Source organism: Nuphar pumila, chromosome 13 (genome assembly GCF_984573655.1).
Source record: "Nuphar pumila chromosome 13, dmNupPumi1.hap1.1, whole genome shotgun sequence".
Classification (NCBI taxonomy): domain Eukaryota; kingdom Viridiplantae; phylum Streptophyta; class Magnoliopsida; order Nymphaeales; family Nymphaeaceae; genus Nuphar; species Nuphar pumila.
In genome coordinates this window covers 27,698,480-27,725,508 of record NC_143261.1, presented here as the reverse complement: position 1 = coordinate 27,725,508, position 27,029 = coordinate 27,698,480, and the positions used below count along the sequence as shown (strand labels likewise).

Here is a 27,029-nt window from a genome sequence, read left to right as displayed (position 1 = left end):
GAGACTTGGTCACCCACATATAGCCAAAATCCAACATTTTCCAAATCTAGGGAAATTTTGTAACTCTGAATCATTTGATTGTAAAGATTGTATTCTCGGCAAAATGAAAAGATTACCATTTCAGAACAGAACCTTTTTCTCTTCAAGACCACTTGAATTAATACACTCGGATGTTTGGGGTCCTGCACCAGTAATTTCTAAAGGAGGATTTGTCTACTATGTTATTTTTGTCGATGATTTCTCCCGACATACGTGGATGTACTTTCTCAAACATAAGTCTGAAGTATTTTCATACTTTCAAACTTTTCATAATATGGTTAAAAACAAATTTCAAAATGATATTACTATTTTTCGCACAGATTCAGGGGGAGAGTTTTTATCCACAGATTTTCAAAATTATCTTAAATTGCATGGCATCACACATCAAAGATCTTGTCCTTATACACCTCAACAAAATGGACTGGCAGAACGAAAACATCGCCATATTATAGAAACCACTAGAACTTTATTAATAGCAAATCAAGTCCCTAAAGACTTTTGGGCAGAAGCTGCCTTAACTGCCACCTATCTCATTAATAGGATGCCATCTTCTTCGTTACAAAATATCACTCCCATTGAAAAACTTATGAACATTTCTCCAGACTACTCTAGATTAAGAATATTTGGGTGCAAATGTTTCATATTTACTGACAAAAATGATAAACTTTCCCCTCGTGCGATTCCCTGTGCCTTTTTAGGATATGCTGAAAACCAGAAAGGTTATAGATGTTTTGACTTCAAAAATAATAAACTATATGTGTCTAGAAATGTTTCCTTTCTTGAAAAGGAGAGTTTCTTTGATTTTAGAAAATTAAAAGACGTCACTGAGTACTCCTTTTTGCTAGATCTAACATCAACATCTGATGAATATGACCTTGATTGTAACTTTGATGATGATCCAAGAATTATTGATCTTAATGTTGAAAATGAAGAAGTTCATAGAGATACTAGTATTCAATATTCCAGGCGACAAGAGTCTAATACTCCATGTGCACTTGAGAAATATTCTAACATTCCAACTAGACAATCATCCCGAATCTCGAGGCCTCCAGAAAAGTTTGTATCATACGAGTCTTTCTCACCCACATATAGGGCAGTTATTGCATTAATTCACTCATATGAAGAACCATCCACATATTTTCAAGCAAAAAATGATATCAAATGGATAGAAGCCATGAAAGTTGAATTAGATGCACTTGAAAAGGCTTCTACATGGAATATTCAAGATCTTCCTCCAGGGAAGAAAACTATAGGATGTCGATGGGTTTATAAAATTAAAACCAAGAGTGATGGTACTCTTGAAAGATATAAAGCCCGTTTAGTAGCCAAAGGTTATGCCCAAGAATATGGGATTGATTATGAAGAAACCTTTGCTCCGGTGGCTCGTATGACTACTGTCCGAACCTTAATTGCCTTAGCTTCTATCAAAAAATGGTCTATTTTTCAAATGGATGTCAAAAATGCTTTTTTAAATGGAAAGCTAGTTGAAGAAGTATATATGGAACCCCCTCCTGGTCTAAGTATTCCTAAGGGTAAAGTCCTTCGCTTAGAAAAAGCTCTTTATGGACTTAAACAAGCACCAAAAGCTTGGTATGATAGGTTTAGTCGTGTTATGATTGATATTGGTTTTCAATTCTGTTTAACTGACACTGCTTTGTTTATTAAGAATTCTGATGCAGGGATCATTGTGCTTCTTCTCTATGTGGATGATATGATCATCACCGGAAGCGATAAACAGGGAGTTGAAACAATCAAAACACTTCTTAAATCTCATTTTGAAATGACTGATTTGGGCTTGTTGAGATATTTTTTAGGCATTGAAGTTGCTTATTCTCCTAGAGGATATTTATTATCTCAGACTAAATTTGCTTTTGATATTGTTTTCAGGTCTGGTATTACTGATGATAAGAAAGTTGACACTCCAGAAGTTGTTAATGTTAAAATGAAGATTGATGATGGAGAACTTCTTGCAGACCCTACTCCTTACAGACAGCTTGTCGGGGCACTTTCCTATCTATCCATTACCAGACCAGATATAGCACATGTTGTTCATACAGCAAGTCAATTTCAACATGCTCCTACTTCTGTTCATATGGGAGCAGTCATGCGTATTATCAGATACATCAAGTCCTCTCTTTCACGAGGACTTTTCTTATCTTCCTCATCTTCTCTTGATTTAATTGCATATACTGATGCTAATTGGGGAGGTGATCCCAATAACAGACACTCAACCACTGGCTTTTGTGTCTTTTTAGGGGAATCATTAATCTCGTGGAGGTGTAAAAAGCAGCAGAAGGTATCTCTCTCATCCACTGAAGCTGAATACAGAGCCATGGCAACCACGACCATAGAAGTAGTTTGGCTCCGACGACTGCTTGCTGACATGGGAGTTGAAGCAACAAAGGCTTCACAAATGTGTTGTGACAACAAAAGTGCGATCTACATTGCCAGTAACAGAACATTCCACGAACGCACCAAACACATCGAAATGGATTGTCACTACGTCAGAGAGGAATATCTACACGGGATAATTGATCTGCCATATGTCACTTCAGAATATCAGTTAGCAGACCTCTTTACAAAGCCTCTCGCTGCTCCCCGATTTCACTTTCTCTTAGACAAACTTTCACTCATTGTACCGTAAGTTTGAGGGGGAGTGTTAAAATGTAAAACTGTACATATATGTATATATAATAATATTATATTATTATATATATATATAAATACATTTTTAATTTCTTTCTTTTCTGTATTTTTTTCCTTTATTTTTATTTTTTGTCTTTATGTCATCTAATTCAGTTTGAACTAGAATGACTGTTGCTAGTCCTGTCCAGACTTGACTAGCAATAGAGCTGTTGGACTGACACAGTCCAACAGCTCTAAATAGAGCTGTTGGACTGTGCCCAACAGCTCTATTGAGTCCTCTTTCAGCTATGTATATAAAGGGGTGCAGCCCCTCTTGTATTTTACTCCAATGCTTCTTAAGCAATTGGTTTTTCATATCAATAAAGAATACATTTTTATTTTTATTTTGTTTCCAGTTATACCCTTTTTAAGGGTTATGCTTTAGTGTCATTCTTGACACTTGCTCTTGTTAATCAAAGCTCGTGTTTCGAAGATCCCCATTTCATTTCAAAGAGCAGTGTCAGTATAACATGAGCGAAATCCCAATTGTAACATGATAGCACTAAATCTATCATACCAAGCCTTAGGGGCTTGTTTAAGACCATATAAAGCTTTTAATAACCGAAGAGTTTGACCTTGGTTAACGCTAATTCCCGGCGGAGGGTCCATATATACTTCTTTATTCAACTGACCATTAAGAAAGGCATTTTTAACATCTAATTGGAATATAGGTCATTTCTTAAATGATGCTACCGCTATTAAAGTTCTAACTCTTGTCATGCGAGCCACGGGAGCAAAAGTCTCCTCATAATCGATGTCATACTCTTGTGACTATCCCTTAGCAACTAATCTAGCTTTATAACGTTCTAGGGAACCATCGCTTTTTGTTTTGACTTTGTAGACCCATCGACACCCTATAGCTTTCTTATTTGGAGGAAGGTGAACTATTTCCCAAGTTTTAGCCTTATTTAAAACATCTAGTTCAACTTTCACTGCTTCAACCCAATAAGGTATATTTTTTGCTTGATTATAATGGGAAGGTTCATAGTAAGAATGCAAGGCTATTAGACAAGCTCTATAGTTAGGGGAGAGAGTTTCATATGAGACAAACCTATTAGGTGGAATTGATTCTCTAGAAGAACGCCTAAGAGAGGTTTCTTCTAGGGGTTCATTAAGCCGCAAGAATTTTTCTAAAGCACTAATAGGTCGGGCTTCCTCACGCCGAGTGTATACTTGGAGATTGTCACCATTAGTTGGTGATACATCACTATCATGAGAATCATGAGTATTTTCTAAAACTTCCGGATGACTCAAAGAGTCATCATGGGAATCTTCTAAAAGATCATTGATAAACATATAATCAATTTCATTTGGTTTTTCCAATATTTCAAATCCATTTTCATCTTCTAAAAAGGTCACATCTTTGGAGACAAATAATTTATTGTTTTTATGGTCAAAGCATCTATAGCCCTTTTGATTTTCACCATATCCTAAAAATACACATTCTATTGCTTTAGGTGACAATTTATCTCTTTTATGTAAAAGAACAAAGCATTTACACCCAAAAATACGAAGACGATTGTAGTCGGGTGTCATATTGAAAAGTTTTTCATAAGGAGAGATATTGTTTAATTTTGAAGATGGCATCCTATTGATTAAATAGGTGGAGGTTAACACGGCTTCGGCCCAAAAACTTTTAGGAATATTTTTAGAAATGAGTAAGGATCTAGTGGTTTCCAAAATATGTCTATGTTTTCTTTCCGCTAGACCGTTTGTTGAGGAGTTCTTGGACAAGATTTTTTATGACAAATGCCATGTTGTTTTAGATATGATTGAAAATCATTTGATAAGTACTCTCCACCCGAATCGGATCTAAGAATGGATATTTGACTTTGAAATTGATTTTGAACTTTTGCATGAAATTCTTTAAAAAAGTTAAAAACTTCCGATTTAAAGTTAAGAAAATAAATCCATACATATCTAGTATAATCATCAATAAAAGTAACATAATACGAATAACCACCTTTGGATAGAACCGGAGATGGTACCCAAACATCGGAATGCACCAATTCAAAAGGTCTTGTTGTCACAAAGGTTCTAATAGGAAAAGGAGTAGACTTCATTTTTCCAAAAATGCAATCTTTGCAATTGATATCTTTTTCTTTACAAAACTTGTGTCCAAAAGGAAAAAGATACATTTTAGAGTAACTTGGATGTCCAAGCCTTTTATGCCAAGTTTCAATATTTTTGTCTTGGACATAAGTACAAAATGAGGTATTTGGAAGCATTAAGTTATCCATAAAATAAAGGTCTCCCTTCCTATGGCCTTGCCCAATCCGCTTCCCGGACCGGAGATCCTGCACAAAGCACCCTTGGGATGAGAAAGATATTTCACATCTATGGTCGGCTATTTGAGAAACGAAAAAGAGGTTAAGATTTAATTTTGGAACTATTCTAACTTTTGGAACAAGGAAATTTTGAACATTTTTAGAATCAAGAGTTCCAACACCATTTATTTTGAGAAAAGTTCCATCGGCCGTAGAGACACAAGATATTTTTGAATTGGTGTGCACATTGGTTAATGCATTTTCATGAGGAGTCATGTGAAAAGAGGCTCCAGAATCTAAAATCCAAGAGTACGTACCGGGAGGTGATGATGAGGCAATGGCAGCACCGGAGGTGGAAGAAGTAGCCTTTAGAATTTGTTGGAGAGCCAAAGAAATTTGTCCAAGAGTATCAATGCTTTTACATATATTATGCCTAGTCTCTTCTTGAGTAATCTCGGCAATAGCCTCTTCTAAGGGAGGAAACGTAGATCTATGGAGAAGTGAGGATCTAACTTGTTCAAATTCGGGACGAAGCCCAAATAAAAATTGAAACAATCTATCTTGTTCCATTTGTTTTTGTCTTAGTACCACATCCTCCATAGACACCCATTTAGGCTCTAATAGAGCCAATTCATCCCACAAAGGATTTATAGCACTATAATAGTCTTGTATGCTCATGTCACCTTGTTTTGTGGTTCTCACTTTTTCTTGCAAAAAATAAGCTCTTGCAAGATCCTTTTGGGTAAACATACCCTTCATAAAAAACCAAGCTCATTTGCCCGGCGGAATTTTGCAATATTTGCACATACCTTAAGTTCAACATTATTCATAAACCATGCTAGGATTTTTGCATGGTTGCTCTCCCAATCTTCCATTTGGTGATGATAATCTTCAATAGCCTTGAGACGAGCATCGCCTTCAAGTGCTTTCTCTTGATCTTCTATCTTTGTGAGCTTAAGTTGGGGTTTCGGAACGGTTCCCATTACATAACCCCAAAGCTTCTTGCCTTTGAGATTATTCTCCATTGCGAATGCCCACATCATGTAATTTTTCCCATTGAGCTTGAATGATAGATCGATCTTGACTTTCATTGCTACAAAATGGAGGTGTGAGAGAAAAAAGGAAGTAGAGAGATACACGATTTTACCTTAGAAGATCGTATGGCTTTGATACCATGAAATGAAATATGCGGAAGAATCCAAGAATGCTAAAGCATTCACTATGTCCCACACGGACAAGTGCAACAAGCACAAGAGAGGAAATCCACTAAGGGATATACGAAGGGCCTTATAAAAAGGCTACACACATGAAAAATAATATCACTATTATTGAAGAGGAGCTCTCAAGAGCAATACAACATACAAGGGGGGTTCCCCCTATTTATAAGAAAAGGAGACCAAAGGGGCTCCCAATAGAGTCGTTGGGAGCCCCCAACGGTCACAATTGTGACCGTTGGGGGCCCCAACGACTCCATTGTGGGGCCCCTTTTCGGTATCCAAAAATACATTTTAAAAAATAAAAAACAAAAAATAAAAAACAGTGAAATAAAAGAAATAAAACAAGTACCCCTATTGGGTACTTGTGAAAAGACCATAATACCCCTATCGGGTATTATGGTGAATATACATCTATATTTATATATATAGATGTATTATTACATATGTTTTAACAGTGACTTACGTTGTAAAGTTGCGTCAAGAGCTTGTTTTGCTTTCGTTGAGTCTGATGTAGGCTGCCCAGTTCAGGTTAATCAATACCCCAAAGGGGCAGCCCGTATACTTGAATTGTAAGAGGCCTACGGGCTAAATTGTAAATGAATTAAATGTGTTGAGCTTTCTTTTGTTCACCCTCGTTGTGATTGCTTCTTGTGATTGCAATTCTTCTCTCTCTATTTTCTCTTCCTCTCTGATTACAAGCTTCTGTGACTGGCATGCAAGCGATAAGTAGGCTTGCGACGGTAAGAAAGGGTTGTCGTGTCGCGCTGGCCTATTGAAGGAAATAGGCTCGTGACAAGTGGTACCAGAGTTCATTCTCGTGTTGAGGAAGGGACTCCGCAGTCGGTGTCGATAGACGCGCCGACAGGCTACGATTTGTAAGCAAGACATCATGGTGCCCTATCAAAACTTGTGTAACACCAAAGGCAAGACAGTTGTCGAAGCTAAGGAGATGGGTTCACCTCGAGGCCACGAGCAGATGGCTGCAACTGTCAACAAGTTGGTGGAAGATGTGACTTCGCACGAACTAGCGATTTCACATGCAGTTGAATCATTCGGTGGACTAAATGATGTGGTGGCAAGCCTGCAAGAGCAAGTGATCTTACTGATGGAACATGTCACTTTGTTGACGACAAGAGTTGCCGACTTGCAAACTGAAGTAGGGGAGCTTCAGTTGAAGAACCGCATATTGCAGCGGAGAGTGGCCCTAAATGGGGAAAATGGTGAGAGGCCATCAAGGATTGATGTGCCAAGACCAGCAAAATTCAATGGTTCTCGCAACAGCAAAGCCATTGAGAACTTTTTGTTCCAAGTAGAAGACTACTTGAATATTCAGAATGTGGCGGTTGAAGATCTCAGGATTAAGGCTGTAGCAGCTCTACTGGATGAAGATGTTATCGCTTAGTGGAGACTGAAATGCAGTGACATGGAGAGGGGTCAATGCGTGATAGACACCTTTGACGACTTCAAAATGAAACTACGCAACTACTTCATGCCGAGGAATGCGCAAAGACATGCTTACAGGATGGTGTCGGATCTTAAACATACCGCTTCGTTGCAAGACTATGTCAGAACGTTCTAGAAGCTTATGCTTGAGGTGCCTAACATACCAGATGAGGACAAGCTTAATAGGTTCATTATGGGACTTCAGCCATGGGCACAGTCCAAAGTGGAAAATAGCAACTCCAGTATTTTGGAAGATGCATATGTGATGGCCGAGTACTTAGCTAACACTCAGCGCAAGCCCTTCACTCCATCAACCAAGGTAGGAAAGAAGCCTGACCACGGAGGTAAGAATGATGAGTGACGCGACAACAAAGGTGAGGCGTCGACATCCCACCAATTTGATAAGAAACAGAACTTCAAGAAGTTTAACAGCAACAACAAGGGAACAGTTGTTACTTGCTGGTTCTGTGGCGATAGGCATATCGCCAGGCAGTGTCCGAAGTGACTTGTAAAGGACGATGGGCAAGCCATTGCAGTGCAAGCAAAATGCAGTGATACTAAAATCATTCAACCAAGGATGAGGGTCATACGATCAATTAATGCGGCTAAAAGTTGTACAGGAGAAAACATGCAAGTCAGTAAGGAACTCATGTACCTGGAAATCATTACGAATGAAAAGTTTACTTCAGTAATGGTAGACTCCGGGGCCACACACAATTTTGTCTCGCGAGAAGAAGCAGAGCGGTTGGGCTTGAAACCTGGGCCAAAGTAGAGGACCATCAAAACGGTGAACTCTGAGGCTAACGGTGAACTCTGTGGCTATCCAAATTGGGAGTTGGGTCGGCAAGGTCAACTTCTCTGTAGTGCCCCTGGACGATTTTAAGATGATTTGGGGTATGGAGTTTCTGCGCAACCAAAATGTGATGATGCCGGCAAAGTTTAACTCGTTGACAATTATAGAGCCAAACCAGTCACACAAAGTTCAGTGCCTTACTCAGAAAGGCAAGACTTCAGTGTTATCGACAATGCAATTGAAGAATGATGTCAAGCATGGAGAGCATGCATTCTTAGTTGTCGTGCGCGCAGAGGAAGGGAATGTGCAAGCAGCAGTGTTGTCGACCCTAGCTCCACTGTTGACGAAGTTTCAGGGGATGATGCCTTCGGAATTGCTGAAGTCTACCACCAAGACGCGAGGTCGACCATAAGATTGAGTTGACCTTGGAAGCGAAGCCCCAACTGAGCTGAAAGAGCTACGCAGGCAGTTGGACGAGATGTTGGATGTAGGCATCGTTCATCCATCAAAAGCACCATTTGGTGCACCAGTCCTGTTTTAAATGAAACATGACGGCTCCAAGCGGTTGTGTGTGGACTATCGTGCACTAAACAAGGTCACGGTAAAGAACAAGTACTCGTTGCCACTAATAGCGGACTTGTCCGATGAATTGAGCAATGCCCGAGTCTTTTCAAAGCTAGACTTGAGATCGGGTTAATGGCAGGTGAGGATTGCAGATGGCGATGAGCCAAAGACAACTTGCGTCACCTGCTATGGTGCTTACGAATTCTTAGTAATGTCATTCAGGTTTACGAATGCTCTAGCTACGTTCACGACCCTAATGAATCAGATTTTCTACCCTTACATAGATAAGTCTGTGGTAGTCTACTTGGATGACATTGTGATCTATAGCAGTAACATAGAGTAACATGTCGGGCACTTGCGAACAGTGTTTCAGGTGTTAAAGGTGAATGACCTCTATGTTAAACGAGAGAAGTATCTCTTCGGTCAAGAGGAGATCAGCTTCCTCGACCACGTTGTGGGGCGTGGTGTGTTGTGCATGGATGGGCAAAAGATAAGAGTCGTCCAAGACTGGGTTCCGTCAAGCAAAGTGCAAGAGTTACGGTCATTCCTTGGTTTAGCAAATTACTATTGGTGATTCATTGAAGGTTACTCCCTTATTGTTGCGCCCCTCACTGACCTGTTAAAGAATAATCGGGTATGTCTCTAGATACGAACATGCCAAGACGCCTTCGACAACTTGAAGAAAGCCTTAGTGAGGGAGTCAGTGTTGTGATTGCCTTATCACTCGAGACCCTTTGAGGTCCACATGGACGCCTAAGACTTTGCTATCGGCGGAGTTATTATGCAGGGCAGTCATCCGATCGCATACGAGAGTCGTAAGCTAAAGGATGCAGAGAAGCGTTACATAGTGCATGAACGTGAGATGACAGTCATCGTGTATTGCCTCAAGACCTAACGGCACTACCTTCTAGGTGTCTAGTTCGTCGTCAAGACGAACAATGTTGTCACGAGCTATTTTTAGACACAGAAGAAGTTGATGCCTAAGCAAGCTCGGTGGCAGATGTTTTTGGCTGAGGTCGACTTTGTCTTAGAGTACAAGGTTGGGAAGACCAATGTAGTTGGGGACGCCTTGAGCCGTAGGGCTGAACTGGCTGTTGCACGTGTAGAGCCTTCCAAAGTGCATTTGGAGGGCGCTTTGTTGGCATCCGCGAAGGTAAGCAGCAAGATCTGACGGTGCAACACCTTGTTTCTCTAGCGTAGGTATGGAAGATTCGACGATTTTGGCTATAGGACGGTCTCCTCGTGACAAAAGGGAGACGCATCTTTGTGCCGCAGTGGAAAAGCCTCCGTCGAGAATTGCTTAAGGAGTGCCAAGATACACTATGGGTCGTCCATCCTGGTCGGGAGCGGACCTTAGCACTCCTTGAGCGCGGCTACTATTGGCCGCAGATGAGAGACGACGTGGAGGGGTATGTGCGAACGTACCTTGTCAGCCAGCAAGACAAGGGGACCAATCAGAAAGCAGCCGACCTCCTTGAGCCTCTACCGATTCCAGAACGTCCTTGAAAAAGTATCTCCATGAACTTTATTGTTAGTCTGTCGAAGGTAGATAGCACCAGCTCCATCCTTATAGTGGTTGATCGTTTCTCAAAGTATGCTACCTTCATCCCAGTTTATAAGAAGTGCCCTGCATAGAAGACTGCAAAGTTGTTTGTAAAGCATGTGGTGAAGCATTGGGACATACCAAAGAGCATTGTGAGTGATCGTGATGCTCGCTTCACGAGCAAGTTCTGGCGTGAAGTATTTCGGCTACTTGGCTCTAATTTATTGTTTTTAACAAGCTTTAATCCCCAGACCGATGGGCAAACAGAACGTATCAACGGGATACTTGAGCAATACCTTAAGCACTTTGTTAGTGTCAATCAAAAAAATTGGGTTAAGTTCATTGACGTGAAACAATTCTGTTACAATCTACAGAAGAGTGAGTTTTCATGTCACAACCCGTTTGAAATAGCCAAGGCGCAGCAATCGCTGACCCCGCACACTCTTGCCGCACAAGAAAAAGGAAGGTCATCATTCGCCTATCAGTTTGTTCGTGACTGGCACGAGCAGAATGAGTTAGTGAAGGCATTCCTACACAAGGCGGCTATGTCACATGGGTGCGGGTGCGGGTGCGGGTGCGGATGCTGGTGCGGGTGCAGGTGCGGTACTTTCATAAACCTTGGGTGTGGGGGTGCGGCAGGGGCAAAAATGTAAATATATATAAGGGGTTTGGGGTTCCCCCGGCACGGGTCCCACTGCGTGGTCGGCAGGGGTCCAGTTTTTTTGCTGGTGTTTGTTTGAAGATTGTTGTTGTTACCCACGTTCTGCTTGTTGTGTACTTTGGCGCAACTGGACAAAATTGATAAACCTAAGGGATTGGCAATCTGATTGACCCAGCCTGCTGCGTTCTGCCGACTGTCATGATTCAATCATGTCTGAAACTCCCTAGTCTTTATGGAAAAAAATATGAGCAAAAGGCTTGATGTGGTTTTTTGGAGAGAGAGTTTTCACGAGGCCTACGGCTCTACTGCCATGTCACTGCTTGGGGTTCTTCAAATTTCATTGCATATACAGTTTCACACAGAACTCTGTCTGGATGACAGCTAAAAGAAATTTTTTGGATTTGACATGCAGAAAAAGAGAGATCTACACCAGGCTACGACTAGAGCACCCATCTCGTTCATCTTTCTAGGCCTCGTCCCATTGCCTCCCATATTCCCCATCCCATCTTCAAAATTAATTAAAATAGAACCAAGGTGTGAGAAATTAGTAGAGGAGAAAAGTGAATAATAATAGCCACCAAGGCTACCACCATCATTATCATTTAGTATGGAGAGAGAAAATCATTGACGAACAAAGATCCGGATGGTTGAAGGATAAATCCAAAAAATGGGTTTGGGTACAAAACCCCAAGGCTCTCTCATCAGAGAAAAGGGAAGAGAGGGTGAGACAGTGGGTGATGGGGTCGTGGCGCCGTGAGATGCCTCCCATGGAGGAGACGGTGCAGGCGTTGATCGACACACTGGTGTCCCCTCTCCTCCCTAGGCGTTCCTCTTCCAGAACTCCTTCTGAATCCCTCCAGCAGTCCGTCGGGAAGCAAGTTCCATCTCTATCTCTCTCTGCTTCCTGATTTTTTTCCTCTTTCTTGCTTTCTGTTTGAAACCAAAAGTTGGTGCCTGTGAAACGTTCATTTTTTTGTGATTTTTCCTGTGGACAAACGCATCTTTTTTGGTGAACTTGTTTTTTTTTTCAAGGTTCGCATTACGTCCCCCTCAGAACAATTTTTTTTAAATGGACACAAATGACCCGGGTGCGGTCAACACACCCAGGGTCGGGTTGACCGCACCGAGTGCGGCACCCAGTTTGCCGAGTCCTTGGACATAGCAAGGTGGCAAAGAGAACGAAGAAGTGGGCAGATAAGCATCATCGACCCGCTGGGTTCCAAGTTGGGGACCAAGTGTTGGTGAAGTTTTATCCTGGTCGCACAGGCATCTTCCGCGGATGACACCGCGGACTGATCAGAAAGTATAAAGGATCATTTGCCATCACAAAGAAGGTGGGCAAACTGGCGTACAAGCTGGAGTTGCCCCCAGATTTCAAGGTGAACGCAGTGTTTCACGTGTGCAACCTCAAACAATTTCATACAGATGACGGAGATCCGGAACATAGCATGTCAACACGCTCCCATCATGCAGAGGGCCCCGACAACACAACGGGGCAAGAAGCATCTCAGCCAAATCCATCGCCACAAGGTCAACTACTTGGGCAAAGCGAAGAAATACCTAGGGCAGTGGGAGGAAACAGTGGAACCTATGTGGGAGCCAACTTTTCGGATGAACAGCTGAAGTCAAGGCTTACCATGAAGCAGATGGCGCCGAGGATAGCGCATGATTTGAAGGGGGGAGCATGTTCCCTTAAAACAGGTGGACACATAGCATGTGCATCCGCCCGATTGAGGAGGCAAATAACCCCAATTGTTCAATTGTGTGTATATATATATACATATATATATATATAGTGGGGAGTAGGTTCCTACAGTGAGCAAATGGGGTTTTTGGGGGTGTTTTCGCAAATCCAACCATGCAAATGTGTTCGACATGGTTGATTTGTTGGTTCTAATTGGAAATGGAATAGACTTCATTTTTTTCAAAAATGCAATCTTTGCAATTAATATCTTTTTCTTTACAAAATTTGTTTCCAAATGGAAAAATATATTTTTTTGAATAACTTGGATGTCCAAGTCTTTTATGCAAAGTTTCATTGCTTTTGTCTTGGACATAAATACAAAAAGAGTTTGTAGGAAGGTTTAGATGATCCATATAAGAGAGGTCCCCTTCCTATGGCCTTGCCCAATCTGCTTCCCGGACTGGAGATCCTGCACAAAGCAATCATTAGATGAGAAAGATATTTCACATCCATGGTCGGCAATTTGAGAAACCGAAAAGATATTCAAATTTAACTTTGGAACAACTCTTACTTTTGAAACAAAAAAGGTTTTGAGAATTTTTAGAATTAAGTGTTCCAATACTTGTGATTTTTAAAAAAGTTTCATCGGCCGTAGAAACACATGAACTTTTTGAATTGTGCATACATCGGTTAATGCATTTTCATGTGGGGTCATATGAAAGGAAGCTCCAGAGTCTAAAATCCAAGAATACGTATTGGGTGATGATGTAGACTCAATGGACGCACCCGATGTGGAGGAAGTAGCTTTGAGAATTTGTTGTAGAGCCATAGATATTTGACCAAGTGTTTCTTTGAGGTTGTCACTCTTGCCCTCATCTTCTTTGGTAGAGGATTCTTCAAGGGATACCACATTAGGCTTGAATGTTCCATTTAGCTTTGGGCAAGCGGGTTTAATATGACTCGGCTCATAGCAATGATGACATATAATCATCTTCCTTCGTCCACTATTGTTTCCATATTTTCCAAAATGAGATGGTTTATAGGTTTTAACATTATTACCGGATTTGGATACGACAAGCACTTCATCAATGTTCTTACTCATGTCAAGCCTAGTTTCCTCTTGTGTGATTTTGGCAATGACGTCTGCAATTGGTGGAAAAATAGATCTATGGAGGAGTGATGACCTTACTTGCTCAAATTCGAGACGTAGCCCAAACAAAAATTGGAACAATCGATCTTGTTCCATTTGTTTTTGCCTTAGTTCAATATCCTCCATAACTACCCATTTTGGCTCTAAAAGATCCAACTCATCCCATGGTAGATTTAAAGCACTATAGTAATCTTGTATACTTGAATCACCTTGTTTGGTGGTTCTAATTTTCTCTTGCAAAAAATATGCTCTTGCAAGGTCTTTTTGGATATACATACCCTTCATAAAGAACCAAGCCTCATTGGATCGGCGAAATTTAGCTATATTAGCACATACCTTGAGTTCGACATTTTTCATGAACCAAGCAAGGATTTTGGCGTGGTTGCTCTCTCCCAATCTTCAACTTTCTTTTGGTGGTCTCCAATGGCTTTGAGGCGAGCATCTCCCTTAAGAGCTTTTTCGTGACCTCCTTCCATCTTAGTGAGCTCCAATTGGGGTTCCGAAATAGAACTCATAACATAACCCCAAAGTTTCTTACCTTTGAGGTTGTTCTCCATTGTTGACGCCCGCATCATGTAGTTCTTTCCATTGAGCTTGAAGGGTAGGTCGATTTTGGATTCCATGATGTCACCAAAAAAGTGAAGGATAGAAACAAAGAATGTGAAAATGAATATCACGCTTCTTCCTCTAAGAACCGAATGGCTCTGATACCATGTAATGAAGTATGCAGAAAAATAAAGAATGTTAAAAGCATTCACAATGACCAACAATGGTCCAATACACAAGAGATATAATAGCCAAGTCCACTATAGGACAACATAAACAAGCCTTGAGAAAGGCACAAACTAAAAAAGAATACTCTTTATTGAAAGAGAGAGCTCTCAAGCATAAAGAATACAAAGGGGTTCACCCCTATTTATACACCCCAAAGAGGTCTCAAAAGGAGAGCCAAAAGGGGGCTCCCATAGAGTCGTTGGGAGCCCCCAACGACTCTATGTGGGACCCCTTTTGGGTTGGATTTTGAGAAGAAATAAAAAAGAAAAAAATATAAAGAAAATGAAAAATGAAAAGAAAAGAAAATAGTTGTTTGCTAAAACAACTATGTGAAAAGACAATAATACCCCTATTGGGTATATATATATATATATATATATATATATATATATATATATATATATAATAACTCCATACATGAACATCATTGTTGTCCAGTTTTTTCTCTTTTGCGTGTTCAATATAAAAGGGTTAATGAGAAGGGGCTAAATAGAAGCCCTATTCACTTTTCCTTTCTTCATCTTCTCCCACACTTTCTTTCTTTCCTTCCTTCCCTCAACAAAACTCTCTAGAATTGCTGAAATGTAGGAACCAAAAAATTCAAGAGGAACATTAATTAATTTCCTCCTATTTGAAGTGTCTAATTCAGCATGTTCTGTTAATGTTATTACAATTCACAATTACATGTGTTAATTTCTACAACTGTTTCATGATTTTATGAATCATTACATTGCTGTCTCAAGGAATCCAAACTCTACTTTTTATATGCCTATAAAACCTATGAACTCATGATTCATGTTGCACGTTGTGTTCCTATGACCTCCATGCATTTCACATTATGTATTAAATTGTTGGGTTGCATGCTAGGCGTCTGGCCGCAAACCCAGCCAATTTCTGGATCTAACAATTGACCTCTAAAAGGAGATGCACAAGAAAGTATGCAGTCCATTACCAATTTGCACATAATAAATTCAGTAACATTCATTGGAGGGTGAACAGTTCTGAAAAATTATGAACCTCCATATAGTAAAATAGTCCCACCCCATAGTTAGATACAGAGAGGCATGGACAGGAAGACCATACCTGGAAGGAGGTTGCCAAGAACCATTGGGTGTGAGAACAAAAGGAGCCTCTGAAAGCCCCAGTTTAGTATCAGAATCATCTGCAATCAAGAGGTTTATGTCCTGCAAAATGGTGGAGAGAATTGATGGATGTAATATGAAGTCAGACATACGATTTAGTAGGTTATCTCTATAAAATTCGCTCTTTGATGGTTCCCTGACACAGAGATGACTTCTTAGAATGGTTTTTTCCCTATCTGATTCTGAACGAACAAAGTTGTCATCCAAAAGATCCTCGTGCAGACCTTCTGGTCTAAGCCATTTGGCAGGGTTGTGCAAGCTGATAAATTTTCTACTCCTATATGTTTCAAAGATAGGAAGAGACCTGATCAGATCAATGTGAAGTGGTTTCATCTGATCTTCCTGAAACCACTTTGACTGCAAGAGAAAACTTCGAAGTTCACGCCTTTCTCCATCCAATGCCCCAACAAGAAGCCCCTCAACATTTTGTAACTCGCCAGAAACAGCAAGAAAAGCATTTAAGACACCAGAAGCAGATGCGTTTTGCACAAAACCTGACAACTGAGGGTGAACTATCCCCAAGTCAGACCTTAAAAAAATACAGCCTGCCTTCTGTAATAAAGAATGCATGTTCTCACTCCACCCATCATCTTTTATAACATTTGAATCTTTAACAAGTTGCATAAGGTAGCCATTACTGGCAGGCAAGATTGGCCATTTAGCAAATATTGAAAGGTCATTGCAAGATGACTTCAAATAGTTCCATAGCATTCTCATCCACTCCACACTTGGGTGTCGTTGATGACCTGGGTTCCAGAATACCTGTTTACCATGCAGCCACTCTGCTGGTAGAAACTTGGTGAAAAGCCCCTCAAGCAAATGGCATGTCAGCAGGGAAATGTTTGAGGTTCCAGCTTGTGCTATTGATTGCAGCTTATTAAGAATCTCCTCTGAAATGCTACGGTCCACCAAAAGATGAGGAACAAAGTCCTTGAGAAGGTCATACTCATCTTGAGAAGTAATAAATATTCGTTCACCTTGTCCACCCTTAGCAAACATTGTAAATTGACCACTAGCAAGTGGAAGCAAGGGCAACCCATGCAACTTGTCACAAAGCATTGGTTCTTCTATATCACTCAAACAGTACTTCAAAGTCAACACCATTGCACCATGGTCTTTAAATCCACGTCTGCGTCGAATCAACAAGGTCCTCAACAGCTGAGGTGTCAGAAAATGCAATGTTGGGCATGATTCCATGAAATGCACCACAACGGGTTGAGACACAGTAACCAAGGGTAAACCTACTTCTGAGAGCACCTCTGAAAGCACAACTGTCTCAGGAAAAGTATAATCAGGGAAAAGAGCCTGTTTTGCGGATACCCACTGCCCACCTCTCACTTTACTATATAGGACACGGAGTTCTAGACCTGTGATGCATGAATAAAACTTTCTTACCATGGATGCCCATGGCTCGGTTCCTACTTTTGTAGGCCAGAATGAAAAATACAAATCACACGGGCCTATCTCTTTCGCAATTTCTGCAAGCAAGTATCCATATGCAGGAGCAGCAACATTTTCAAGAAGGGAAATGTTCCAATCAGATCTGATTTTTCCACCTCCGGTCATGTCACTGCCAAACCAAATATCCCTCCGATTTGATGATAATTCAAAATATGAATTGATATGCATTGGGAGACCAGTGTTGATCGGTAGTGGCAGAAAGCAAAAAGCATGACCTTCAAAATTCCTTGTTCCTTGAAGAGAACTTGGTGGCAACTGAAATTGGCCAAGAAAGATGCCATCAGTTTCTCCTTCAGTACCCTGACTATCTTCCAGCTTCTTTTTATCACATGAATTCAGATATGCAGCAACACTTGCCCATGGAATGAAATTACGTGATCTATATTCTGAAGATACAGATGTAGCCCTAGCAAGCCCACCACCTAAACACTCACTTCTCATCCAGAAATGCAATTTGTCACCAACAGAAGTGTGCTCCATTAGCAAAATCTTCTCACAGTTCCACGGCAAATCTCTATCAGTAATTTTACTCAATTTTTCATAGAACTGAACTTTATCCAGTCGGTTCAGTTGATTTCCATGGACAAAGTCGAGCAATGAGTCAGAGGAATGGGCCTCACTTCTGGATTGCTGGATGCTGTGCCTAGAAACACGATGAAGGAGTAGCTTTTCATGACTGGGGCCATCCTTAACAAATATTGAGATAGTTGTCACATTACGAAGGAAGAGTAATGTCTCCACGACCGCTTCAGCGAAGGATGAAAAGAGCGAGCAGACCTCCTCTGGTGTGTAGCTTTCTTTCTTTATGTGGCTCCGGGAGGCAGCACTCTTATTTCTGAGAGGAAAACGAAAGAGAGTTCCTGGAAAGGGATGCTTCAAATCGCAACCAAATTGCAAAAATGGAGAAAACTGGTCAGGAAACTGTTCTAAGATACTTCTCCCTACAAACCTTATTCTCAAACCTGGGTGTGCAGGGGAAATTCCAGGGAGATTACATGCATGAGGATCAAAGATAACAATGTTTTCTCCAGAAACAAATCCAGGAATATCAGTAAAATGATAAACGCAGTTGAATCCAAGCCCAAACCTTCCAATTGTAAAAGGTTTTTCAAATTTACTGTCTTGACCAATGCGTGAAATTGCATGAAGATCTTGTGGACTAAAGACAGAATTATTAAAACAATAAAGAGCAGGGCCCTGCCAGTCTGCCATTTCTGGAGACAAAATTGATGAAGTTCCATACTGAGTTCTATCCAGAAGGAAGGCCACTTCAGAAGCTCCTGCATCGTCTGCATTTTGAACAAGCTCGAACAGAATCCCAGGTCCATCAGCATACATCTCAAGTATATGCTTAAGCCTAGTTGTCAAAGCCTCATGCTGTCCAAAAGCTTCAGCCACATCAGATAAACTCAAGTTCATTGAGTCCGCACTCTCAGCAAGCAACAGTCTACGAAGAGATCGCACACCAAGTCTCTCAGCAACATCATTAGAGATGCTGTTGTGTACAAATTTGTAAAGCTTTGTTTTTGCAGCCAACGCCATTGAATCTTTCCTAGGTGAACCATCTCCACCGCCAAGCAACCAAGGAGCATCATTGAATACCAGATCACTGGCAAGAATCAGTCTGGATGAGACATCAGGCAAATAGGTTAGAGCCTTCTGATCATGAAATTGAACTTCAGCAAGATGTTGCACCACCAAAAGTGCAGCTCTAAGTTCTGGCTGGTTCAGTGGTGTTCCAGCATTTTTTGTAGCCATTCTACACAGTATGTTAGAGAAGTCTGCAGGCTTCAAAAGTTCCCTTATGCCTAGTTCCAAAAAAAAGTCTTTGAAAACAGCTAAATCAATAGGAATAACACGTACATAAGGTGCCAGATGGAGAGGACCACTCAGAACTACTTCATCAGCAGTTGCAAACCCATCTCCCACCCATATCCAGCGACTCCCTTCAAGAATAGTTTTCACAATATCCATCTCATCTGTACCTATCATACCCATCAATATTGAATAAATTCTTGGCATTGCTAACGCAAGTTCTTGTCGAAGGATCTGATCAATCATGTGCTCATTATTCTTTCCTAATTCAAGTAGTTGTGCAGCAATTATGTTTCCCCCAGGAGGAGATGACCAACCCAGACCAATCGATAAAGCAGTTGAGGAGCATACACCATCTAATATACGCATGCTTGCTGAAACAAGCCATAAATCTGTTTGCAAGCGGACCAGTTTAGGTGGAGCAACTGCTGAAGTTGCAGAAGGCCATGGCAAGCCTGAATAAGGAGGACTAACCATAACAGGGCACCAGCATATCACCCTGAGGTCATTCCAAAATTTTGCCAAATTAGTTTCTTGAGAGGTGAAAGTAGACTTGAATGCCATCGCAACCTTTGAAAGCATTGTGTTAATTAACAGCGGACTAGCATCAAGCAGATTAGGTAACCATTTATTTGCATTTACCTCAAGATATGAGAGAAGCACCTTACCCCTTGAAGATGCTTTAACAGGATCAGTATGCATCATCAACTCAATCTGGCGAGCACTCTCAACAACTGCATCAGGAGATACAATGGTCCTAAGGCCCAAACTCTGAAGCATGTCCAGCACTTCAGAGTCTTGAAACTTTCCCATTGGAAAACTATCAGTGTCTTCAAGAAGAGCATATAGTTCATCATTCCGCGGATCATAAAGCACTTGGGGGCATTTAAGAATTCCACTTAGGGTTGGAACAAATTCCAAGCTCCTCAAGGTTTCCCTCAAAGATGGATCTCGCACACAAAGTTGAGGCAGATCTTGCAAAATTGACAGCATCACTGTATTTCTAACCTCAGGCAGCAATTCACCAATTCTTGTTAACACCTTTTGCTTGTAAAACAGTGCTTTTTCCATATGTTGAATCCCATAATATCTAGATAAGATGTTTTCTTCACTGTTTGAAGAACATTTAATGAACTCTCCGCCAAGAAAACAGTCAAGAACTCCGATGGGTGCTAGGAATTTTCTAGGCTTTTCCAGATCCGAAAAAGTACACAGGTCACTGGATCCCCCACTGTAAACCCTATACATTGTGATCTGCCGACACTTCTGTATGTGTGATCCTGCAATCCCACCCCCAACATACCACTTTGGATCAAGAAGATATTCACGAAGTTCATCTTTCTCACCTGCTCCAAAATTTTGAAACAGTGTTAGTAAACCATCATGGCTTGAACTAACCGCATCAAAAATTGTGTCGACAATGCCAGCACCATCTGCATCATGGATGTAAAGCTTCAATTGTGGATGTTCCAATTGGTATTTCGGGTTCAGTATTTTACAAACAATCTTAACTAGGAGATCCTTCAAAGTGTCAGATAGCTTTTCTATATTTATCAACTTTGATGTTTTAGAAGCTCTGCACAAATGTCCAGATAACAATGGCAAAATAGGCCACTCGTGGAAGATTGACAAATCATCACATTGATCTCGAAGATACTGCCAGAAAAGCACAAACCAGCAAGAACTTGGATGGTCTAAATTATTTTCTGGATCCCAAACAACAATATCTTGGCATTTCCAATCAGCCGGCATAAATCTGTGGAAGAAATGGACAAAATACTTGGGACTGAATAAACCAATGTTTGCTTGAGCAGTCTTTGCGATATTTGACAATCTGCTGAATAGATCAGGTGGAATATTCCGGTCAATCAGAACATCAGCAATTTGACCAAGCAATTCATATTCTAACTCATTACATATAAGATAAGATGGCACGCTGCAGAACTCCGAAAACATTCCAAACTCACCACTTGCTAAAGGCACCAAAGGCAGTCCCCTCACATGCTTCCCAAGATCAGCATCAATTAGATCATCAAGACAGTATTCCAGCAGGACTAACTTGTAGTCTCTGGGTAGTGCTGTCAAGCATGTACTTTGACTAAGAAATTGCCGTACACTGCTGGAACAAACTAATCGCTGATGAATCCCAGCAGCATATTTGAATAGCATGTCAACCAGGGAATTTGGCAAACGAACGACTGGCATCCCTAGGAGTATGAGAGCCTCATAAAGTGCTTTACTCTTAGCAAATTCCTTGTCATGAATAAAAGCTTCAGAGAGGGAAATCCATTTCCCACCTTCAAAATCTGAGTACACAACTGGAAAATTGCTGATGCCTCTATAAATCCGTTGCACCAAAATCTTCCATGGTTCATCAAATGAACCATCTGGCCATAATGAATAGTATGATTTTGTAGGACCCAAAAGCTTCCTAACACCGAGCAGCAGCTCATTAAAAGCCAAGGTAACAACATCCTCCAGTAAAAGTGTATTCCAATCTGAACGAAGTTTTCCACCCCTATCCATATCAGTTCCAAACCATATACTTCGACGATTTGATGAAAGTTCAAAATAACCATTTACTTGCACTGACAATCCTGTCCTTATTGGTAGAGGCAAGAAACAAAATGCATGACCGTCCATAAAAGAGTCACCCTGTCAAAAGCCACAATTATGGTCAAGCCTTAGTTGAGATCAAATCATAACACTGCAGCATCTTTGAACAGCAAAGCATGCTTAACTCCTAAAAGGCTAAAACATACTGGATACAGCAGGGATTTAAATGAACAGTAAGATTTACAATTATCTGAAGAATATAAATCAAGATACATATCTGATATGCAATAAGAACAACCAACAGTGGATCCAAACATAAAGTCAGAACAGATAGAATCCCACTGTTGTCCTTTGGGAGTACAAAGTTTTTAAATTTTCAAAAAGTTTCAGAATTAAACAAAAACGTGTCTGATGCAAACAATGTGTTGAATATAATACACAATACCAATGATTTATAGGTTTATTGATGTCACTACATGAAACTGACAACTGCAACTACACATGGTAGGGTTGTTGAAAAGGAGCACAAACCCAACTTGGTGTATGTCAAACAAATTTCTACTATAACTTTCTGATTTTGGTTATATTTTCCAGCTTTCTGAGAGGTGAACCAAATTGCATCAGTCAATTCTGAATGAAATAAACTTCATGCCTGAACCCTCAAGATAACACAGCTATGTCGCATGGATACGGCTGTGGATACGGAGATACGGCCATTTTTCTGAAGATTTAAATCACTAGTATATAATGGGACACGATACGGGGGCCAAAATGGAGTATTCGTGTGACACAATAACACAGCAACACACATGCTTCTTTATACAAAAGTTGATGCAAGAAAGTAACAAGAAAAAATGCTGCAGAATTAGAGAATCCTTAGTGAAGACGTATACAAGCTCTCGCATTTAAGTATCAGGATCCATGATGGCACTCCATGATTGCTAAGGGTTTTGCAACATTCACAATACTTTCTCATGAAAAAAACAAGACCAAATTCTTATGTACTTTCTCAAAGAGAACCACAGTTGTTTTGTAAATTTCCTCTTAAACCATAATTTTCTAGGCCACAGGATTCCCATCACACTCCCCTAACTGGAGAATTTGAGGATACTTGGTGAAGACGAATACAAGTTCTCACATTTAAGCATCGGGATCCATGATTGCTAAGGCTTTTGCAACACTCACATTACTTTCTCATAAAAAAAGAGCAATTTCTTATATACTTTCTCAAAGAGAGTAGTTGTTTTGTAATTTTCCTCCTAAAACATTATTCTCTATGCCAAAGGGTTCCCATCACACTCCCCTATACTTTTTGGATGTCAAAAAGGTTAAGCTTTCTAGGATGCTTGAATTGAAAAGAATGCACATAAATCCCAGCAATAATCATTAGACTTAATGATGATCATTTTTGGAATTCAAAGAGGTCAATTTTTCCAGAATGCTTGAAGAAATGGCAGGCCTGATTATTTAGAGGTAAATGAATAGAATTCACATAAATCCCAGCAAGAACCATTACACTTAAACAATGATCACGCACCTGCAGTTCTTTTAGTAGGAAGATTCAATGTAATGCATTGCAGCCTCAATTTGCCAAAATTTTATGAACTGATTCAATATAAACACTCTCTGTGCCTCTGACGGATGTGGATACACAAAAAGACCTATAACCATACATAAATATGTTCGACCTAGAACCTTCATGCAAGATAACCTCTTAAAATATGGATACTCTAGCTCTATGGTAAAACCTAATACTATGTCCAAATCTAAGATATTAGTAAACAAATAGCTAAATAGATTTACTCAGTTCTGTGGCAAGGTTAAGCACTAACTGGAACATAAATAACTAACTGATGGTACCTTTATATAGCAAAGGATATGAGTGATAACTCAGCTCATCTTTGTTTGCAGATGGCGAGTGAACTAGAGGAACTGTGTTCCTGTAATAAGAGCATAAACATAAGCCTAACAGATATTTTTCTAGCAATCCAAATAATCAATCAGTTGAAACACTTCATTTCAAAAAGAATAAGTTGAAAAAAAAAAAGAGTCAAAATCCAATAGAAAAACACATTATAGCTTTACTCCAGGGACTTTGAATAATTCCACACCCCATTTGCACTATGAACCATGTCATTGCATATCTTACTAAAACAAAATGGGAAATGGAATTTGAGCCACAAATTGAGAAGATTCAGGTAGACAATGTTTCTCATAGATCTTAACTTAGACAGCTCATGGTAGATCAAGAGATTATGTAGAGAAAAGAGCCAAGGAAAATTGACACTTTGCAAAAACAAAATGACATTAACACTCAATTATTACATGACATGGTCTGTATGTAAAGAAACATCCATCACCCTGGTTGTGGGAAAGTTTCATGTTACCATAGGCTCTCAATGTCAGGTGTGTGAGTTGGTCACTAACAGCTTTAAGAGATGTCTGTCTTGAGTCTGTAAGGAAATATGCGGAAATACAAACAAAGGCCTCTAAGGGCTTACATGATCATAAACACAAAGTGTACCTGCACAGACACAAGCCCAACTAAGGGACAATACAAGAAAACTAAGGCACTACACAAGCACTAAGTGCATACAAGACATTAAGGAATTAAAAAGAACACAAGAATATAAAAAACATACATTTTATTGAGCACGAATGCTTAAGAGAAGCATTAGAGAAAGAAGGGGGACAAAGCCCCTATTTATAGACAAGAGGCAGTCTCAATAGAGCTGTTATACTGTTCCTATAAATATAGTTGTTGGATTGTTCCAACAGCTCTATTGACTAGTCTCTTAAATTATATATATATATATATAGAGAGAGAGAGAGAGAGATACACACACAAAAACAACAACTACTACACCTTCATCCCAACACAATTGGGGTCGGCGATATGAACCAAAAAAGAAAATCATTCTGGGTCTTCCACATGAATCCTTCTCCTCCAATCATTTCTATCCAATGTCATGTCCTCGATGAGGTTCAAAGCATTCATATCCTTTCCTATCACCTCCATTCATGTCTTCCTAGGCCTATCCCGACCTCTTTTAACTAATATATTTTCCCATTTCTCCATCCTTCTAACTGGAGCATCATTAGGCCTTCGTCGAATATGTCCAAACCACCGTAAACGATTCTCTCTCATCTTATTTTCAATGGGTGCAACACCTACCTTCTTACGTATCTCCTCGTTCTGAATCTTATCTTTTATTGTATTTCCACACATCCATCTCAGCATACGCATCTCAACTACACTCATTTTTTGAATATGATGTCTCTTGGCAGCCCAACATTCCGTACCATATAGTAAAGCGGGCCTAATAGTCGTCCTATAAAACTTTCCCTTCAACCGCAATGGCATTCTACGATCGCACAATACTCCAGTTGCACTTTTCCATTTCATCCACCCAACCTTTATCCTATGATTTACATCTCCATCAATTTCTCCATACTTTTGAATGATAGATCCCAAATATTTGAAACAATCATCCACCGGTATTTCTTGCTCACCAAGCTTCACTACTTCGTTGCTTACTAAACCGACATTCCATGTATTCTGCCTTACTCTTACTCAACTTAAAACCTCTTGCTTCTAATGTCTGTCTTCATAATTCTAACTTAGCATTAACCCCAGCTCTAGACTCATCAATCAAAACAATATCATCAGCAAACAACATACACCACGGCACATTTTCTTGAATTGATCTCGTAAGCTCATTCATCACTATAGCAAATAGGAAAGGGCTTAAGGCAGATCCTTGATGTAACCCAACCGTTATAGGAGAATTGGTTGTCACCCCTCCACAAGTGTGGACATTGATTACTACTCCTTCATACATATCCTTAATTATACTAATGTACTTGAGAGAAACACCTTTCTTCATCATTGTCCACCAGAGAACGTCCCTAGGTACTCTATCGTATGCCTTCTCCAAATCAATAAAAACCATATGCAAATCTTTGTTTCTCTCTATTTCTCTCAATAAGTTGTCTAAGAAGATGTATAGCCTCCATAGTTGATCTTTCAGGCATAAAACCAAATTGATTCTCCGATATCATGGCAATCTTCCTCAACCTAGACTCAATCACCCTCTCCCAAAGTTTCATAGTATGACTCATGAGTTTTATACCACGATAGTTTGTGCAATCTTGTATATCACCCTTATTCTTATATAGAGGCACCAAAGTACTCTTCTTCCACTCATTAGGCATCTTATTTGTCCGCCAAATCTTGTTAAAAAGATTTGTCAACCATTCTAAACCTTTCTCTCCCAAGCATTTCCAAGCCTCGATAGGTATACCATCTTGGGCCAACAGACCTTCTTGATTTCATTTTCTTTAAAGCCTCTGCAATTTCTTTCTTTTGAATCTTGTGCATGAAGCCACGATTCATCTCATGAAAAGGAATGGACAAGTCTCCAAGATCTTGAGCATGACTTTCATTAAATAGTTTATCAAAATAATCTTTCCATCTCTCCTTAATCTCCTCATCTTTGACTAAAACCCTTTGTGTTTCATCTTTGATACATCTAACCATACCCAAATCTCTCGATTTCCTATCTCTCATCTTTGCAAGCCTATAAATATCCTTCTCTCATATTTATAAATAGAGAGATACACATATATATATATATTGTAATACCCACTAGGGGTGACTTGGTCTTTTCACTTGTAAATATGCATATCCATTAGGGATATGCTTTTTTGTCTTTCTATTTATTTTTTGTACTTTTTTATTCTTTCTTTTTTCCTTTTTAATATGGGGTCCACCATAGAGTCGGTGGACCCATTCAACGGTCATAAATATGACCGTTGGAGGGGCTCACAACGACTCTATGGGAGCCCCCTTTTGCTTCTTTTTTTGTGTATAAATAAGGGGCCTTCCCCCACTTCAATGTAAGCTTGTTTAAGCTCTTCTCAATAAAGAGATTATTAATTTTTCTAGAGCTCTCTCTCTCTCTCATATTGTGTGTTTGTTAAATTGTCACTTTGTGGACTATTGTATTTTTACCCATTAGTGGTCTTTTGCTTGTATGCTTGTGCATCTCTTAGTCACTTAGTGACATTGCCTTGTTTCATTAGTGTTACATTACATGGTATTAGAGCTTGGTTGTGAAAGCATCATTGGGGTACTCTTTCATATGTTTGAGTAGTTTTAAGTATCATACCTTAGTTCTACTTCAACTCCCTCCATGATGGTCGACAAAGATACAAAGATCGGTCTTTTATTCA

General features: G+C 40.0%; 1 protein-coding gene across 3 annotated transcripts in view; it reads right to left on the bottom strand.

The window, feature by feature from the left end:
* Positions 1–27,029, bottom strand: part of LOC149818186 (Zinc finger, C3HC4 type (RING finger) family protein) — a 125,784-nt gene that overhangs the window by 72,048 nt on the left and 26,707 nt on the right. For 2 of the 3 annotated variants that reach the window (XM_089984741.1, XM_089984742.1), the window contains one exon: positions 15,904–21,893. In XM_089984741.1, coding sequence (XP_089840867.1) covers positions 15,904–21,893 — 5,990 coding nt within the window. Of the gene's footprint in view, positions 1–15,903; positions 21,894–27,029 lie in introns of those variants that run through there. The other variant, XM_089984743.1, reaches the window with a different exon arrangement.